The sequence below is a fragment of the Oncorhynchus masou genome, chromosome 14 (assembly GCF_036934945.1).
Source record: "Oncorhynchus masou masou isolate Uvic2021 chromosome 14, UVic_Omas_1.1, whole genome shotgun sequence".
NCBI lineage: Eukaryota > Metazoa > Chordata > Actinopteri > Salmoniformes > Salmonidae > Oncorhynchus > Oncorhynchus masou.
The window spans coordinates 24,949,608-24,969,482 of NC_088225.1; the positions used below are offsets into that span (position 1 = coordinate 24,949,608).

General features: G+C 46.7%; 1 protein-coding gene across 2 annotated transcripts in view; it reads left to right on the forward strand.

The window, feature by feature from the left end:
• Positions 1 to 19,875, forward strand: part of grid2ipa (glutamate receptor, ionotropic, delta 2 (Grid2) interacting protein, a) — a 66,148-nt gene that overhangs the window by 38,502 nt on the left and 7,771 nt on the right. For both annotated transcript variants that reach the window (XM_064986994.1, XM_064986993.1), the window contains 9 exons: positions 1,385 to 1,536; positions 1,715 to 1,858; positions 2,117 to 2,220; positions 2,685 to 2,832; positions 3,714 to 4,045; positions 13,681 to 16,017; positions 16,732 to 16,819; positions 17,333 to 17,422; positions 17,612 to 17,808. In XM_064986994.1, coding sequence (XP_064843066.1) covers positions 1,385 to 1,536; positions 1,715 to 1,858; positions 2,117 to 2,220; positions 2,685 to 2,832; positions 3,714 to 4,045; positions 13,681 to 16,017; positions 16,732 to 16,819; positions 17,333 to 17,422; positions 17,612 to 17,808 — 3,592 coding nt within the window. The remainder of the gene's footprint in view (positions 1 to 1,384; positions 1,537 to 1,714; positions 1,859 to 2,116; positions 2,221 to 2,684; positions 2,833 to 3,713; positions 4,046 to 13,680; positions 16,018 to 16,731; positions 16,820 to 17,332; positions 17,423 to 17,611; positions 17,809 to 19,875) is intronic.

Genomic DNA, 19,875 nt, shown 5'->3' on the forward strand with positions numbered 1-19,875 from the left:
GGAGGGAAGGGAGGTAGAGGGGGAGGGTGGGAAGGACAGGAAGGGAGGTAGAGGGGGAGGGGGAGGGAGGTAGGAAGGAGAAGATAGGAAGGGAGGTAGAGGGGGAGGGAGGGAAGGATAGGAAGGGAGGTAGAGGGGGGAGGGAGGGAAGGATAGGAAGGGGTAGAGGGGGAGGGAGGTAGAGGGGGAAGGATAGGAAGGAGGTAGAGGGGGGGGGGAAGGAAGGATAGGAAGGGAGATAGAGGGGGAGGGGGAGGGAGGGAAGGATAGGAAGGGAGGGGGGGAGGGAGGGAGGAAGGGAGGTAGAGGGGGGGGGAGGGAAGGATAGGAAGGGAGGTAGAGGGGGAGTGAGGGAAGGATAGGAAGGGAGGTAGAGGGGGAGTGAGGGAAGGTTAGGAAGGGAGGTAGGTAGAGGGGAGTGAGGGAAGGGAGGTAAGGGAGGGGGGGGTGGGAAGAGAGGGGAGGTAGAGGGGAGGGGGGAAGGATAGGAAGGGAGGAGGGAAGGTAGAGGGGGGAGTGAGGGAAGGATAGGAGGGGGAGGTAGGAGGGGGAGTGAGGGAAGGGAGGTAGAGGGGGAGGGTGGGAAGGATAGGAAGGAGGTAGAGGGGGAGGGAGGGAAGGGAAGGATAGGAGGGAGGAGGGGGAGGGAAGGATAGGAAGGGAGATAGAGGGGGAGGGAGGGAAGAAGAGGAAGGGAGGTAGAGGGGGAGGGTGAGAAGGATAGGAAGGGAGGTAGGTAGAGGGGAGTGAGGGAAGGGAGGTAGAGGAGGAGGGTGGGAAGGATAGGAAGTGAGGTAGAGGGGGAGTGAGGGAAGGATAGGAAGGGAGATAGAGGGGCAGGGAGGGAAGAAGAGGAAGGGAGGTAGAGGGGGAGGGTGAGAAGGATAGGAAGGGAGGTAGAGGGGAGTGAGGGAAGGGAGGTAGAGGGGGAGGGTGGGAAGTAGAGGGGGAGGCTGTGAAGGACAGGAAGTAAGGTAGAGGGGGAGTGAGGGAAGGATAGGAAGGGAGATAGAGGGGGAGGGAGGGAAGGATAGGAAGGGTGGTAGAGGGGGAGGGTGGGAAGGATAGGAAGGGTGGTAGAGGGGAGTGAGGGAAGGGAGGTAGAGGGGGCGTGAGGGAAGGATAGGAAGGGAGGTAGAGTGTGAGAAAGTGAGAGAAATCAGAGAAAGAAACTAAATATGTTGAGAGATTGAGAGTGAAAGAAGAGATAACCTACTGGTTTGAGAGAACATGGTACAGAAACTTTAGCCCTATAATTACGCTGTCTGGAGTAAGTTACCATCATCTTCTCTTTATGCAATGTTCTGTAAGACCACTGTATTAGCATGACCAATTATTAGCCAGCCCGAGTACCCTAACCCTGCCCCCTCCTACGTGGCGACAGGAATGTGGACACTCTGATTGTGGACGTGTTCCCGGTGTTGGACACGCCAGCCAAGCAGGTGATCTGGCGGTTTGTCTACCAGCTTCTGACCTACGAAGAGCAGGAGCACTGCCAGAGCAAGATTTCACGTTTCCTCGGTTACAAGGCTGCAGGTGGGTTGTGGGAAGTGTGGTTGTGTGTGTGCTTATGTGAGTAAATGTGATATCTACGTGTACATTTGTGATTTTGGTGGGTGTATGTGTAGATGTGAAAGACAACGTAAATTTGTGATTGTGCCAGTGTGTCTGCGTGTGTGTGTACACTGACATACACACGCTGTGTGTATTCTAGCGCCAGCCCCCCCACCTGAGCCAGAGCCCGCCCCCGAGCCCCATCGCCGTAGCAGCTCCATGAGAGTGACAGGAACCGCCTACAGGGCCAGCATGCGTGGGCGGAGCTCTGACGACCTCATCATCGGCACTCACCTGGGGATGGGTACTTGCGTTTGTCTTTGTCCTTCATCATCATCTTCATCACCAGTAGAAGTAGCCCCATCATTACTATCAGTAGCAATATCATCGTCATCATCATTATTATCACCATCATCATCAGTATTGTCAGAAGTAGCATGAAATATATATTTCTGACACTAGGTGGAGCTTGTGCTTAAACCTACCCAGTCAAGTGAATGGGTATGGAGAAAGACATCTTTTTGTGGAATGCCTGAAACCTAATGCAGCATGTTTCCTGTAGGGATCCGTACTGATCCAGTGGAGATGGGGATGAGGCTGGCTCCAGGAGAGAGACAGTCAGGAGACGGGACGTCCCTACCAGAGACCCCCAACAACCTCACCAACGTGGGTACCCAAGTGAGACTGAGAGAAGTGGTCCTGTGTGGCTCAGTCGGTAGAGCATGGCGCTTGCAACGCCAAGCGTCGTGGGTTCGATTCCCGCTGGGGCCACCCATATGTAAAAGTAGTGGCCCCAGCCGACTTGTAAGTCGCTTTGGACAAAAGCGTCTGCTAAATGGGCTATATTAGAATAATGATGACTAAAACAGTGCTCACTAGTCCAGGTCTGCATCTTTTTCCTCTGGTCCAGCACTATAAAACACACTGGCTTCAATTACTCAAGAACCCAGTGAGTGGCTCATTAATTCAAGCAGGTTTGTCACTGTCAGGCTGAAACAAAAGCCTGTACACTCATTGGCTCTTGGGAACTAGGACTAGTGACCACTGAGCTATGTTGTTTCCTCTTATCTTCTGGCTTTTATCTCATCTACCTGAGTCATTTTGAAAGGGCATATCTTCTCTCTGTCTAGCTGTCTGCGGTGTATGCCGAGCTGGAGAACGTGTACTCAGGGAAGAGGTCCAAGTCTCTGAAGGCTCGCGCTCCTCCTCCGGCGGACAGTCTGGTAGAGCTGGAGGTCCTGGAACACGCAGGCTCTCCGTCCATGCACGCTAACACAGGTATCTACTCCAACCGGTAACACTTTACTTCAAGTGTTGTTAATCATGACACATCCATGAACATTTGGTTAAAATGATATCATTAGGGCCTCTCGAGTGGTGCAGTGGTCTAAGGCTGCGCAACTAGAGATTCTGGGTTCGAGTCCAGGCTCTGTCGCAGCTGCCCGCGATCGGGAGACCCGTGGGGCGCGGCACAATTGGCCCAGCGTTGTCCGGGTTAGGGGATGTCCTTGTCACCATCGCGCACTAGCGACTCCTGTGGTGGGCCGGCGCAGTGCACGCTGACACGGTCGCCTGTTGTACATCTGAAACATTGGTGCGACTGGCTTCCAGGTTAAGTGGGCATTGTGTCAAGAAGCAGTGCGGCTTGTTTGGGATATGTTTCGGAGGATGCACGGCTCTCGACCTTCGCCTCTCCCGAGTCCGTATGGGAGTTGCAGTGATGAGACAAGACTGTAACTACCAATTGGATACCAGGAAATTGGGGAGAAAAAGGGATAATATTTTTTTTTACATTATTACAAACAGGTTGAAATCTGGTTAAAATAACGTCAATACAAACAGGTTGAAATCTGGTTAAAATAACGTCATTACAAACAGGTTGAAATGTGAATTGCAGCTTGCCTGACACATGTAGTCTTCTAGTTTGAGTTGAGTCCACCCATCTCTCTGTTCGTCAGTGGAGTGTGAATATGTTCACAAACACAGGTAGCTACTGGGTAAAAAAATATCCAACCAAATAGTTAGAACAGCAGAAATGTATAGACCATGTATTGTGCATTAGCGTGATCTACAACCCTTGGTCAATAGAATAGTTAGATCAATGTAATGGTAGATGTTCTTCTCTACAGGAGCAGTGATGTCATTGTTCCTCTCCACAGGTAGCCGTAAGGGCCCCCCACCACCTCCCTCCGCCTGGCAGGAGCCCCTCCCTAGCCCCCCTGCCCCGGGCCAGTTCTACCCCCCAGGTCTCACCTCCCAGACCAGTGCCGAATCCAACCCCTACATCAGCCTAGACAGCCCCCCTCCCTCGCCCCCCGACTACCCTGCCAGCCCACCCTCCCACGCCCGTCTCAATAAGAGGCGCTACACTTTCTCTCATCCGCCGCGCTCCTCTGATACAGACCGGTTCCTGGACGCACTGAGCGAACAGCTGGGTCAGAGGGTCGCCATTGTAGACGACTTCCTTTCACCCGAAAACGACTACGAGGAGGTAGGGTCGTATAGATGCACATCTGTATAGAGCGTTATATGGTTGATTATGATATGTTTGACAAAGACAGCAAGCTGCTTGTCTTGCATGACTTAGTGATTACTTATATATATATATATATATACAGTTGAAGTCAGACGTTTACATACACTTAGGTTGGAGTCATTAAAACTAGTTTTTCAACCGCTCCACAGATTCCTTGTTAACGAATTATAGTTTTGGCAAGCCGGTTAGGGCATCTACTTTGTGCATGACACAAGTCATTTTTCCAACAGTTTTTAACAGACAGATAATTTCACTTATAATTCACTGTATCACAATTCCAGTGGGTCAGACGTTTACATACACTAAGTTGACTGTTCCTTTAAAACAGCTTGGAAAATTCCAGAAAATGATGTCATGGCTTTAGTAGTTTCTGTTAGGCTAATTGACATCCTTTGAGTCAATTGGAGGTGTACCTGTGGATGTATTTCAAGGCCAACCTTCAAACTCATTGCTTCTTTGCTTGACATCATGGGAAAATCAATAGAAATCAGCCAAGACCTCAGAAAATAAATTCTAGACCTCCATAAGTCTGGTTCATCCTTGAGAGCAATTTCCAAATGCCTGAAGTTACCACGTTCATCTGTACAAACAATAGTATGCAAGTATAAACACCATGGGACCACGCAGCCATCATACCACTCAGGAACGACGCATTCTGTCTCCTAGAGATGAACGTACTTTGGTGCAAAAAGTGCAATCAATCAATCCCAGAACAACAGCAAAGGAACTTGTGAAGATGCTGGAGGAAACAGGTACAAAAGTATCTATATCCACAGTAAAACGAGTACTATATCGACATAACGTGAAAGTCCGCTCAGCAAGGAAGAAGCCACTGCTCCAAAACCCACCATAAAAAAGCCAGACTACGGTTTGCAACTGCAAATGGGGACAAAGATTGTACTTTTTGGAGAAATGTCGTCTGGTCTGATGAAACAAAAATAGAACTGTTTGGCCATAATGACCATCGTTATGTTTGAAGGAAAAAGGGGGCGGCTTGCAAGCCGAAGAACACCATCACAACCGTGAAGCACAGGGTGGCAGCATCATGTTGTGGGGGGTGCTTTGCTGCAGGAGGGACTGGTGCACTTCACAAAATAGATGGCATCATGAGGGAGGAACATTTTGTGGATATATTGAAGCAACATCTCAAGACATCAGTCAGGAAGTTAAAGCTTGGTCGCAAATGGGTCTTCCAAATGGACAATGACCCCAAGCATACTTCCAAAGTTGTGGCAAAATGGCTTAAGGACAACAAAGTCAAGGTATTGGAGTGGCCATCACAAAGCCCTGACCTCAATCCCATAGAAAATTTGTGGGCAGAACTGAAAAAGCGTGTGCGAGCAAGGAGGCCTACAAACCTGACTCAGTTACACCAGCCCTGTTAAGGGGAATGGGCCAAAATTCACCCAACTTATTGTGGTAAGCTTGTGGAAGGCTACCCAAAACGTTTGACCCAAGTTAAACAATTTAAAGGCAATGCTACCATATACTAATTGAGTGTATGTAAACTTCTGACCCACTGGGAACGTGATGAAAGAAATAAAAGCTGAAATAAATCATTCTCCCTACTATTATTCTGACATTTCACATTTTTAAAATAAAGTGGTGATCCTAACTGACCTAAAACAGGGAATTTCAGAGACTTGGAATTTTTACTAGGATTAAATGTCAGGAATTGTGAAAAACTGAGTTTAAATGTATTTGGCTAAGGTGTATGTAAACCTCTGACTTCTACTGTATATATATATATATATATATATATATATATATATATATATATATATATATATATACACGTGTGTGTATATATATATGTGTGTATATACAGTGGGGAGAACAAGTATTTGACACACTGACGATTTTGCAGGTTTTCCTACTTACAAAGCATGTAGAGGTCTGTCATTTTTATCATAGGTACACTTATCATAGGTATCATAGGTACACAACTATGTACCATCATAGGTACACAACTGTGAGAGACGGAATCTAAAACACAAATCCAGAAAATCACATTGTATGAATTTTAAGTAATTAATTAGCATTTTATTGCATGACATAAGTATTTGATCACCTACCAACCAGTAAGAATTCCGGCTCTCACAGACCTGTTAGTTTTTCTTTAAGATGCCCTCCTGTTCTCCACTCATTACCTGTATTAACTGCACCTGTTTGAACTCGTTACCTGTATAAAAGACACCTGTCCACACACTCAATCAAACAGACTCCAACCTCTCCACAATGGCCAAGACCAGTGAGCTGTGTAAGGACATCAGGGATAAAATTGTAGACCTGCACAAGGCTGGGATGGGCTACAGGACAATAGGCAAGCAGCTTGGTGAGAAGGCAACAACTGTTGGCGCAATTATTAGAAAATGGAAGTTCAAGATGACGGTCAATCACCCTCGGTCTGGGGCTCCATGCAAGATCTCACCTCGTGGGGCATCAATGATCATGAGGAAGGTGAGGGATCAGCCCAGAACTACACGGCAGGACCTGGTCAATGACCTGAAGAGAGCTGGGACCACAGTCTCAAAGAAAACCATTAGTAACACACTATGCCGTCATGGATTAAAATCCTGCAGCGCACGCAAGGTCCCCCTGCTCAAGCCAGCGCATGTGCTGGCCCTTCTGAAGTTTTCCAATGACCATCTGGATGATCCAGAGGAGGAATGGGAGAAGGTCATGTGGTCATGTGATGAGACACAAATAGAGCTTTTTGGTCTAAACTCCACTCGACGTGTTTGGAGGAAGAAGAAGGATGAGTACAACCCCAAGAACACCATCCCAACCGTGAAGCATGGAGGTGGAAACATCATTCTTTGGGGATGCTTTTCTGCAAAGGGGACAGGACGACTGCACCGTATTGAGGGGAGGATTGATGGGGCCATGTATCGCGAGATCTTGGCCAACAATCTCCTTCCCTCAGTAAGAGCATTGAAGATGGGTCGTGGCTGGGTCTTCCAGCATGACAACAACCCGAAACACACAGCCAGGGCAACTAAGGAGTGGCTCCGTAAGATGCATCTCAAGGTCCTGGAGTGGCCTAGCCGGTCTCCAGACCGGAACCCAATAGAACATCTTTGGAGGGAGCTGAAAGTTCGTATTGCCCAGTGACAGCCCCGAAACCTGAAGGATCTGGAGAAGGTCTGTATGGAGGAGTGGGCCAAAATCCCTGCTGCAGTGTGTGCAAACCTGGTCAAGAACTACAGGAAATGTATGGTCTCTGTAATTGCAAGCAAAGGTTTCTATAACAAATATTAAGTTCTGCTTTTATGATGTATTAAATACTTATGTCATGCAATAAAATGCAAATGAATTACTTAAAAATCATACAATGTGATTTTCTGGATTTTTGTTTTAGATTCCATCTCTCACAGTTGAAGTGTACCTATGATAAAAATGTACAAACCTCTACATGCTTTGTAAGTAGGAAAACCTGCAAAATCGGCAGTGTATCAAATACTTGTTCTCCCCACTGTATGTGTGTGTATATATAAAAACAAAAAATCTGTTTTAAGTGAGAAGTAGGCATTGGTTTGAAGCCGAAAAAGAAAGGAAATTCACAAGCACATCAATGCCTACTCCACCCTTGCTCTACCAAGGTTTTCCAGCACCACAATGCCTACTCCACCCTTGCTCTACCAAGGTTTTCCAGCACCACAATGCCTACTCCACCCATGCTCTACCAAGGTTTTCCAGCACCACAATGCCTACTCCACCCATGCTCTACCAAGGTTTTCCAGCACCACAATGCCTACTCCACCCATGCTCTACCAAGGTTTTCCAGCACCAAATCAAATCAAATCAAATTGTATTTGTCACATACACATGGTTAGCAGATGTTAATGCGAGTGTAGCGAAATGCTTGTGCTTCCAGTTCCGACAATGCAGTAATAACCAACAAGTAATCTAACTAACAATTCCAAAACTAATTTCTTATACACAGTGCAGGGGGATAAAGAATATGTACATAAAGATATGAATGAGTGATGGTACAGAGCAGCATAGGCAAGATACATTAGATGGTATCGAGTACAGTATATACATATGAGATGAGTATGTAAACAAGTGGCATAGTTAAAGTGGCTAGTGATACATGTATTACATAAGGATGCAGTAGATGATAGAGTACAGTATATACGTATACATATGAGATGAATAATGTAGGGTATGTAAACATTATATTAGGTAGCATTGTTTAAAGTGGCTAGTGATATATTTTACATAATTTCCCATCAATTCCCATTATTAAAATGGCTGGAGTTGAGTCAGTGTGTTGGCAGCAGCCACTCAATGTTAGTGGTTGCTGTTTAACAGTCTGATGGCCTTGAGATAGAAGCTGTTTTTCAGTCTCTCGGTCCCAGCTTTGATGCACCTGTACTGACCTCACCTTCTGGATGATAGCGGGATGAACAGGCAGTGGCTCGGGTGGTTGTTGTCCTTGATGATCTTTATGGCCTTCCTGTAACATCGGGTGGTGTAGGTGTCCTGGAGGGCAGGTAGTTTGCCCCCGGTGATGCGTTGTGCAGACCTCACTACCCTCTGGAGAGCCTTACGGTTGTGGGCGGAGCAGTTGCCGTACCAGGCGGTGATACAGCACGCCAGGATGCTCTCGATTGTGCATCTGTAGAAGTTTGTGAGTGCTTTTGGTGACAAGCCGAATTTCTTCAGCCTCCTGAGGTTGAAGAGACGCTGCTGCGCCTTCTTCACGATGCTGTCTGTGTGAGTGGACCAATTCAGTTTGTCTGTGATGTGTATGCCGAGGAACTTAAAACTTACTACCCTCTCCACTACTGTTCCATTGATGTGGATAGGGGGGTGTTCCCTCTGCTGTTTCCTGAAGTCCACAATCATCTCCTTAGTTTTGTTGACGTTGAGTGTGAGGTTATTGTCCTGACACCACACTCCGAGGGCCCTCACCTCCTCCCTGTACGTTGTTGGTAATCAAGCCTACCACTGTTGTGTCGTCCGCAAACTTGATGATTGAGTTGGAGGCGTGGGTTGCCGTGCAGTCGTGGGTGAACAGGGAGTACAGGAGAGGGCTCAGAACGCACCCTTGTGGGGCCCCAGTGTTGAGGATCAGCGGGATGGAGATGTTGTTGCCTACCCTCACCACCTGGGGGCGGCCCGTCAGGAAGTCCAGTACCCAGTTGCACAGGGCGGGGCCGAGACCCAGGGTCTCGAGCTTGATGACGAGCTTGGAGGGTACTATGGTGTTAAATGCCGAGCTGTAGTCATTGAACAGCATTCTCACATAGGTATTCCTCTTGTCCAGATGGGTTGGGGCAGTGTGCAGTGTGGTTGAGATTGCGTCGTCTGAGGACCTATTTGGGTGTAAGCAAATTGGAGTGGGTCTAGGGTGTCAGGTAGGGTGGAGGTGATATGGTCCTTGACTAGTCTCTCAAAGCACTTCATGATGACGGAAGTGAGTGCTACGGGGCGGTAGTCGTTTAGCTCAGTTACCTTAGCTTTCTTGGGAACAGGAACAATGGTGGCCCTCTTGAAGCATGTGGGAACAGCAGACTGGTATAGGGATTGATTGAATATGTCCGTAAACACACCAGCCAGCTGGTCTGCGCATGCTCTGAGGGCGCGGCTGGGGATGCCGTCTGGGCCTGCAGCCTTGCGAGGGTTAACACGTTTAAATGTTTTACTCACTTCAGCTGCAGTGAAGGAGAGACCGCATGTTTCCGTTGCAGGCCGTGTCAGTGGCACTGTATTGTCCTCAAAGCGGGCAAAAAAGTTATTTGGTCTGCCTGAGAGCAAGACAACCTGGTCCGTGACTGAGCTGGATTTCTTCTTGTAGTCCGTGATTGACTGTAGACCCTGCCACATACCTCTTGTGTCTGAGCCGTTGAATTGAGATCCTACTTTGTCTCTATACTGACGCATAGCTTGTTTGATAGCCTTACGGAGGGAATAGCTGCACTGTTTGTATTCGGTCATATTACCAGTCACCTTGCCCTGATTAAAAGCAGTGGTTTGCGCTTTCAGTTTCACGCGAATGCTGCCATCAATCCACGGTTTCTGGTTAGGGAATGTTTTAATCCTTGCTATGGGAACGACATCTTCAACGCACTTTCTAATGAACTCGCACACCGAATCAGCGTATTCGTCAATGTTGTTGCCTGACGCAATAAGAAACATGTCCCAGTCCACGTGATGGAAGCAGTCTTGGAGTGTGGAATCAGCTTGGTCGGACTAGCGTTGGACAGACCTCAGCGTGGGAGCTTCTTGTTTCAGTTTCTGTCTGTAGGCAGGGATCAGCAAAATGGAGTTGTGGTCAGCTTTTCCGAAAGGTGGGCGGGGCAGGGCCTTAAATGCGTCGTGGAAGTTAGAATAACAGTGATCCAAGGTTTTGCCAGCCCTGGTGGCGCAATCGATATGCTGATACATTTTAGGGAGTCTTGTTTTCAGATTAGCCTTGTTAAAATCCCCAGCTACAATGAATGCAGCCTCAGGATGTATGGATTCCAGTTTGCAAAGCGTCAAATAAAGTTCGTTCAGAGCCATCGATGTGTCTGCTTGGGGGGGAATATATACGGCTGTGATTATAATCGAAGAGAATTCTCTTGGTAGATAATACGGTCTACATTTGATTGTGAGGAATTCTAAATCAGGTGAACAGAAGGATTTGAGTTCCTGTATGTTTCTGTGATCACACCACGTCTCGTTAGCCATAAGGCATACGCCCCCGCCCCTCTTCTTACTAGAAAGGTGTTTGTTTCTGCCCGGCGCGATGCGTGGAGAAACCCGCTGGCTGCACCGCCTCCGAAAACATCTCTCCAGTGAGCCATGTTCCCGTGAAGCAAAGAACGTTACAGTCTCTGATGTCCCTCTGGAATGCTACCCTTGCTCGGATTTCATCAACCTTGTTGTCAAGAGACTGGACATTGGCGAGAAGAATGCTAGGAAGTGGGGCACGATGTACCCGTCTCCGTAGTCTGACCAGAAGACCGCCTCGTTTCCCTCTTTTACAAAGTCGTTTTTTTGGGTCGCCGGCTGGGATCCATTCCGTTTTCCTGGTTGAGAGGCAGAACACAGGATCCGCTTCGCGAAAGTCATATTCTTGGTCGTACTGATGGTGAGTTGACGCTGATCTTATATTCAGTAGCTCTTCTCGACTGTATGTAATGAAACCTAAGATGACCTGGGGTACTAATGTAAGAAATAACACGTAAAAAAAACAAAAAACTGCATAGTTTCCTAGGAACGCGAAGCGAGGCGGCCATCTCTGTCGGCGCCGGAAGTCTTCCCACAATGCCTACTCCACCCTTGCTCTACCAAGGTTTTCCAGCACCACAATGCCTACTCCACCCATGCTCTACCAAGGTTTTCCAGCACCACAATGCCTACTCCACCCTTGCTCTACCAAGGTTTTCCAGCACACAGCTTTGACCTACTACTGTAGCTATGCTGGTCTATTTTACTTTAAAGAACGTGTATGCAGGTTTCTTAGGATTCAAACATTCTAATTCATAGTCTTAGAGGAGGTGCTCCCACAATAATGTGATTTGGGGCAGCAGGTAGCCTAGTGCTTAGAGCATTGGACAAGTAACTGAAAGGTTGCAAGATCGAATCATTGAGCTGACAAGGTAATAATCTGTAGTTTTGCCCCTGAACAAGGCAGTTCACCCACTGTTCCTAGGCCGTCATTGGAAATAAGAATTTGTTCTTAATTGACTTGCCTCGTTGAATAAAGATATATATTTTTTAAATGTGTACCGTGTACAGGTTAAAGTATTGGATTCTTCACACACCACACTAATCCCACTCCACTACCCTTTTAAGGTCCAAAAGTATTGGGAGAATGACACATTTTGTCATGTGACTTGTTAGAGTTACAAGGTCTCAGGTGTGAATGGGGAGCAGGTATGTTAAATTTGGTGTCATTGCTCTCACACTCCCTCATACTGACTGGTCACTGGAAGTTCAACATGGCACCTCATGGCAAAGAACTCTCTGAGGATCTGAAAAAAATAATTGTTGCTCTACATAAAGATGGCCTGGGCTATAAGAAGATTGCCAAGACCCTGAAACTGAGCTGCAGCACGGTGGCCCAGACCATACAGCGGTTTAACTGGACAGGTTACACTCAGAACAGGCCTCGCTATGGTCGACCAAAGAAGTTGAGTGCACGTGCTCAGCGTCATATCCAGAGGTTGTCTTTGGGAAATAGATGTATGAGTGCTGCCAGCATTGCTGCAGAGGTTGAAGGGGTGGGGGGTCAGCCTGTCAGTGCTCAGACCATACGTCGTACACTGCATCAAATTGCTCTGCATGGCTGTCGTCCCAGAAGGAAGCCTCTTCTAAAGATGATGCACAAGAAAGCCCGCAAATAGATTGCTGAAAAGATATACTCAAATATTTACAAAAATGTGAGGGGTGTACTCACTTTTGTGATATACTGTATATATACTGAGTAAACAAAACATTAAGAACACGTGCTCTTTCAATTTCATAAACTGACCAGGTGAATCCAGGTGAGAGTTATCATCCCTAATGGGGCTGTTCCTAATGTTTGGTATACTCAGTGTGTGTATATACAGTACCAGTCAAAAGTATGGACATGTCTACTCGTTCAAGGGTTTTTCTTTATTTTTCATATTTTCTACATTGTAGAATAGTGAAGACATCACAACTATGAAATAACACATATGGAATCATGTATTAACAGCACAACTGATTGGCTCAAACATATTATGAAGGAAAGAAATTCCACAAATGAACTTTTAAGAAAAAGGTCATCTGATGCAGCACTCCATCACTCTCCTTCTTACATAGCCTGGAGGTGTGTTGGGTCATTGTCCTGTTGAGAAACAAATGATAGTCCCAGTAAGCGAAAATCAGATGGGATGGCGTATCGCTGCAGAATACTGTGGTAGCTATGCTGGTCAAGTGTTCCTTGAATTGGTCAAGTGTTCCTCCTCCTCAATGCTTCATGGTGGGAACCACACATGCAGAGATCATCCATTCACCTACTCTGCGTCTCACAAAGACACAGCGGTTAGAACCAAAAATCTCAAATTTGGGCTCATCAGACCAAAGGACAGATTTCCACCAGTCCAATGTCCATTGCTCGTGTTTCAAAGTTCTTGCAATTTTCTGGATTGACTGACACCAGACCCAGGACAACAAATTATGTGAGACAAAACACTTATTTTTTAATCATTTGAATTGCAAGTTACATTTTCGAAAGACACCTTTTGAGTGTGGAAATGCTGTATAATTTTCTATAATTACCTTCTGGTTTAAAAACCAGAGAAATGTTTTTTTCTAAGCAACCTGCATAAACATTGTTTGAAGTACAATAGGCCAATATACTGTTGATACTGTGGTAGGTAAAAGCTATATGCTGGAAAACCTTGGTAGAGCATGGGTGGAGTAGGCATTGTGGTGCTCATGTGCATTTCTTTTTCGGCTTCAGGCCAATGCCTACTTCTCACTTAAAAGTTTGTTTTTCTGTTTTTAGTATATATAATTTGTGTGTTTCTATTAAGAAACTCTACCGTAAAGCACATAAGACTATAAATGACACTGGATCAATGGCCCAAGCCTTAATGAATCTATGTAATTGGTGGTAATGCCAGGATGTTGTCCAGATGAGCTTCCCAGATGATGAGGATGAGGATGAGGAGGTGGAGGTGGATGATGAAGATGGAGATGGGGGTTTCATAATACCCCCTGAGCTGAGCAGCCCCAGCGAGTGCCAGGGCAGCAGCGGAGAGGACGCCTCCTCCCTCACCTACTCCTCCTCCTCCGAACACATACCCCCTCCCCCCATGACTCCCCCGCCACCTCCGCCCATCCAATTCAATGATCCTCCTCCACCCCCAAGCTATACCGCCACCCCTGAACAGTCTCCCAGAATACAACTGCCTTTCCGCCGCCACCACGGGCCACCTCCGCCCCCTCCTCCTCGCTCCAACCCACCGCCCAAACGCCAGTCTATTCACAAGGTGCTTCCCACCCGGGAGGACCTGCTAGCCCACTCTGCAATGCAGGAACAAAATGCGTACCAGGAGCAACAAGCTTACCAGGAACAACAAGCTTACCAGGACCAACAAGCTTACCAGGACCAACAAGTGCAACAAGCGTACCAGGAGCGACAAGTGTACCAGGAGCAACGAGCATTCCAGAAGCAACAAGCATTTCAGGAACAAAAAGCTTACCAGGAGCAACAAGCACAACAAGCGCACCAGGAGCGACAAGCGTACCAGGAACAACAAGCTTACCAGGAGCAACAAGCACATCAAGCGCACCAGGAGCGACAAGCATTCCAGGAGCAACAAGCACATCAAGAACAACAAGCGTTACAGAAGCATCAATCATACCAGGAGCAACAAGCGTACCAGGAGCAAAGTATTTACCAGGGGCACCAGTCACTGCCTGCCCAGTCCTCGCACAAAGCATACCCTCTGCAGCAGCTTCACCAGTCCCTGCCCCCCCTCCCCTCTCCAGAGGCAGCCCACACCCATCCAGACCTCCCAAACCACCCAGAACCCTCACTCTACCAGATGCACCAAGCTCAACAACAGACTCGTCGTCAGAGCCGACGTCAGTCTCACTCAGCCACATCACCTCACAATCCCCCAGCCCATTCCCCTGTCCATCCAGATCAACAGAGTCAGTACTCGGAGGCAATCTATCAGAGTATTCATACACAGTCACATCACTCATCCATGGAGCGCCTTCAGCAAGCTCATCAGGTCCAGCAGCACCACTCCTCCATGGAGCTCCTTCACCAAGCTCAGCAGGTCCAGCAGCACCACTCCTCCATGGAGCTCCTTCACCAAGCTCAACAGGTCCAGCAGCCCCACTCCTCCATGGAGCTCCTTCACCAAGTTCAGCAGGTCCAGCAGCACCACTCCTCCATGGAGCTCCTTCACCAAGCTCATCAGGTCCAGCAGCACCACTCCTCCATGGAGCTCCTTCACCAAGCTCAGCAGGTCCAGCAGCCCCACTCCTCCATAGAATTCCTTCACCAAGCTCAGCAGGTCCAGCAGCACCACTCCTCCATGGAATTCCTTCACCAAGCTCAACAAGACCAGCAGCACCACTCATCCATGGAGCTCCTTCACCAAGCTCATCGGGTCCAGCAGCACCACTCCTCCATGGAACTTCTTCACCAACCTCACCACTCATCCACAGAGCTCCTTCACCAAGCTCATCAGATCCAGCAGCACCTCTCATCCACGGAGCTCCTTCACCAAGCTCATCAGATCCACCAAGATCAGCCTGCATCACTACCCGTACATCTGGATCAGGAGATCCACCAGTCTCTTCAGAGCCATCAGACTCACCCATCTTCCCAGGCCAGCCACCAGGGTCAACAGACTCGTCAATCTCTCAAGTCTCATCGCACTCACCAGCCATCCCCCCAGCGTCCCCACTCCATCCAGCAGACTTACCACCACACTCCCCAGATCCAGCACATCCACCACCAGGTCCCTCCCCAGCCCACTCAGCCAGAGCTCCATCAGATCCACCTAATCCACCAGCCCATCCAGCAGCGCCACCACCCCCAGGCCACCCTGTCTACCTTCCAGCCCCTTCCACCCCACCAGCCCACCCTGTCCACCTTCCAGCCTCTGCCCCAACACCACCAAACCCACCAGGTCCACCCCTCCAACCAGGGTCGTCCTCAGTCCCAGCCTTCTCAGCGGCTATTCAGTCAATCTCAGTCTCACCACCACTCCCACCACCAACCCCAGCCCCAACCTCAGCCCAAGCAGCATTCCCAGTCCCAGAATAACTTGGACCAGTTGGGGAAACAAGAGCCCCCTCCTCCTCCGCCCCTGCCCTCTCCTGGAACCCCTCCTCCGCTGCCTCGCCCAGGCCTTCCGAGGATGGACTCCAATCATATGAGTGTAAAGAGGCTGCGCTGGGAACAGGTGGAGAACTCTGAGGGCACCATCTGGGGACAGGTGAGTTAGTCACATATTGGATAGATGAGTTAGTCAGCATTGAGACAGGTGAGTTAGTCAGGATTGGGACAGGTATGTCAGCCACAGTTTGGACTGGAGTTAGTCAGGGTTTGGACAGGTGTGTTAGTCAGGGTGGGAAAGGTGAACTTTGTTAGGTGAAGTTGGATGGGGACAGGTAAGTTAGTCAGGATTGGGACAGGTATGTCAGCCACAGTTTGGACTGGAGTTAGTCAGGGTTTGGACAGGTGAGTTGGTCAGGGTTGCGACAGCTGAGTTGGTCAAGGTTGGGACAGGTGAGTAGTCAAGGTTAGAACAGGTGAGTTAGTCAGGGTTGCGACAGCTGAGTTAGTCAAGGTTGGGACAGGTGAGTAGTCAAGGTTAGAACAGGTGAGTTAGTCAGGGTTGCGACAGCTGAGTTAGTCAAGGTTGGGACAGGTGAGTTAGTCAGGGTTGCAACAGCTGAGTTGGTCAAGGTTGGGACAGGTGAGTAGTCAAGGTTAGAACAGGTGAGTTAGTCAGGGTTGCGACAGCTGAGTTAGTCAAGGTTGGGACAGGTGAGTTAGTCAGGGTTGGGTCAGGGTTTTTGATTTACAACAATTCCGTAAAAAAAAAGAAATAAGCAGTCAATTTCTGAAATGACAAGCATTAGCTTGAACTTAATGAGTAGACGGTGCATAAGGTACATAATGCCTGTTTTTAATCTGGGTGTTGCAGTTGGGGGAGGATTCGGATTATGACAAACTGAATGACATGGTGAAGTATCTGGATCTGGAACTGCACTTTGGGACACAAAAGAACCCCAGTGAGTATAATGTGCCCACGTATGTATGTGAACGTGGCTGTTTGTGTGTATACATGCATAATGCATATGTTAGTGTGCATACAGTATGTTTGTACATACTGTACGTGTGGAGGTTCCTTCCACAAAACCATGTACATACCACCACCAGTCAGTTCTTGCCTAGTGTGTCTAATATGAATACTTCTTCATCTTGAACAATGTGTGTGAAGCCCACCATGGTTTTGATTTGCTTTTGATCAGTGGTCCCTCTGACGAATGACAGCAGCGTTACCGCCATAGGCACTTCACTGACCCATTTAAGCCCAATACTTGAAATTATGGGTTTAGAAATACAGTACATTGAAAATCCTGATATGGACATTTTCTGCTCCTTAGCAGTCTCTTTCTCCCTTGATCTTTGTCTTCACACTCTTCCTTTCTGCCTCTCCCTCTCTGTGTCAATCACTTCGTCTTTCTGCCTCTTCTCATGTTTCTCTGTTTCCCTCATGTTTCCCACATGATGTTCTGTGTCAGTGTCTCTTCCAGACCCAGCCCCTCAGTCGGAGACCTTCAAGAAGAAAGACGTCGTTGAGATTCTGTCCCATAAGAAGGCCTACAACGCATGTAAGTATGAAAGTGGAGAACGCGAGGAGGACGCTACATTGTTCCAGGCTGTGCTGTGTTACACTGCACTTCAGATCTTATGTTATTGTTCTAATATAGTCTGTGTTGACTGAAACCATGAGACTATGTTACACTGTTACTGTGGCCTCGGATATTTGACCCTTTGATCTCTTGACCCCTGACCTCCAGCCATCCTGATTGCCCACCTGAAGCTGTCCCCGGGCGAACTACGCCAGGTGCTGATGACCATGGCCACAGAGCGGCTGGAGCCGACCCACATCAAGCAGTTGCTGCTGTACGCCCCCGATGCAGAGGAGGTCAAGCAGTATGAACAGTACAGCGAGGACCCAGCCAAACTCAGCGAGCCTGACCAGTTTGTACTACAGGTACTGGGCCTAGACTGCAGGGAGAAGACTCAGCAATTTAAAAAAAATGTCACCTTTATTTAACCAGATAGGCCAGTTGAGAACATGCTCTCATTTACAACTGCGACCTGGCCAAGATAAAGCAAAGCAGTGCGACACAAACAACACAGAGTTACACATGGAATAGACAAACGTACAGTCAAAGTTTGGGGGATCTTTATGGATGTATTTGTGTCGTTTTGTTGTGGTATAATGTGGGTGAAAGTAGGAGTAGTAGTACTCAGTGGTGTAAAGTACTTAAGTAAAGATACTTGAAAGTACTACATAAGTCATTTTTTGTATATTTGTACTTTACTTTACTATTTATATTTTTGACTACATTTACTTTTACTTCACTACATTCCCAAAGAAAATGATGTACAGGAAAATAGTCTAATTCACACACACAACATCCCTGGTCATCCCTACTGCCTCTGGGTCTGGTTTACTTTATATAAGGAATTTGAAGTGTATTTACACCTTTACTTTGAATTTTGATACTTAAGTATATTTTAGCAATGACATACACTTTTGATACTGTTAGGTTCTAATTCTCAGAGTAAAAACACAGTGGACACTATGAAAGCACAAACTAAGTTTATTCTTCCCAGAGGATCAATACAGCTGCATTAGACAAAGACATTGTTCACACAAGCACTGATATTTAACCCTTCCTCATTGGCTGAATCTCCTCCTACACATCTGAACGAACATTGTATCTTTACTGATAAACTTTTCTTTCTCTCTTAACGTGACCTCACCTGACCTCGACCCCTTTCATCACTAATCCATGGCTCTCTCCCCTTGTCAATGCCTGCCACATGATCACTTGCCCTGCTCTCAGCACATTCCAAGCTTAATCGCACACTATATACCTTCCTCCTACAGACAACCATTAACTTCTGGTGTAGACCCTCTAAACCTAAGCACTCAATATTTCAATAGGATACCTGATAATTAACCCCTATCCAAAGTTTAGGAGTTAGTACCCAGAATCCATCAATACTCAAGTCTCAAAATTCAAAGTTAAAGTATAAATACATTTCAAAAACCAGACGGCATCATTTTTTGTTTTTGTTTTTTTTACGGATAGTCAGGGGCACTTCCAACACTTATCATTTACAAACTAAGCATTTGTGTTACTTAAGTATATTTTAGCAATGACATTTACTTTTGATACTTAAGTATATTTAAAACCAAATACTTTTAGACTTTAACTTTAACTGATTTTCTATTAAGGTATCTTTACTTTTAGTCAAGTATGAAAATTGGGTACTAGTATTAGTAGTAGTAGTGGTAGTAGTAGTAGTATAATTAGTAGTAGTTGTTGTTGTAGTAGTTGTTGTTGTAGTAGTAGTAGCAGCAGCAGTAGTAGTAGTAGTAGTAGTAGGAATAGTAGCAGGAATAGAAGTAGTAGTAATATAAGTAGTAGTATAAATAGAAGTTGTAGTAGTAGTAGTGGCAGCAGAAGTAGTAGTAGTAATAGAAGTAGTAGTAGTAGTAGTGGCAGCAGAAGTAGTAGTAGTAATAGAAGTAGTAATAGTAGTGGCAGCAGAAGTAGTAGTAGTAATAGAAGTAGTAGTAGTAATAGAAGTAGTAGTAGTGGCAGCAGAAGTAGTAGTAGTAATAGAAGTAGTAATAGTAGTGGCAGCAGAAGTAGTAGTAGTAATAGAAGTAGTAGTAGTGGCAGCAGTAGTAGTAGTAATAGAAGTAGTAGTAGTAATATAAGTAGTAGTAGTAATAGAAGTAGTAGTAGTAGTAGTTGCAGCAGAAGTAGTAGTAGTAATATAAGTAGTAGTAGTAATAGAAGTAGTAGTAGTAATAGAAGTACTAGTAGTAGTAGTGGCAGCAGAAGTAGTAGTAGTAATAGAAGTAGTAGTAGTGGCAGCAGTAGTAGTAGTAATAGAAGTAGTAGTAGTAGTAGTGGCAGCAGAAGTAGTAGTAGTAATAGAAGTAGTAGTAATAGAAGTAGTAGTAGTAATAGAAGTAGTAGTAGTAATAGAAGTAGTAGTAGTAATAGAAGTAGTAATAGTAGTGGCAGCAGAAGTA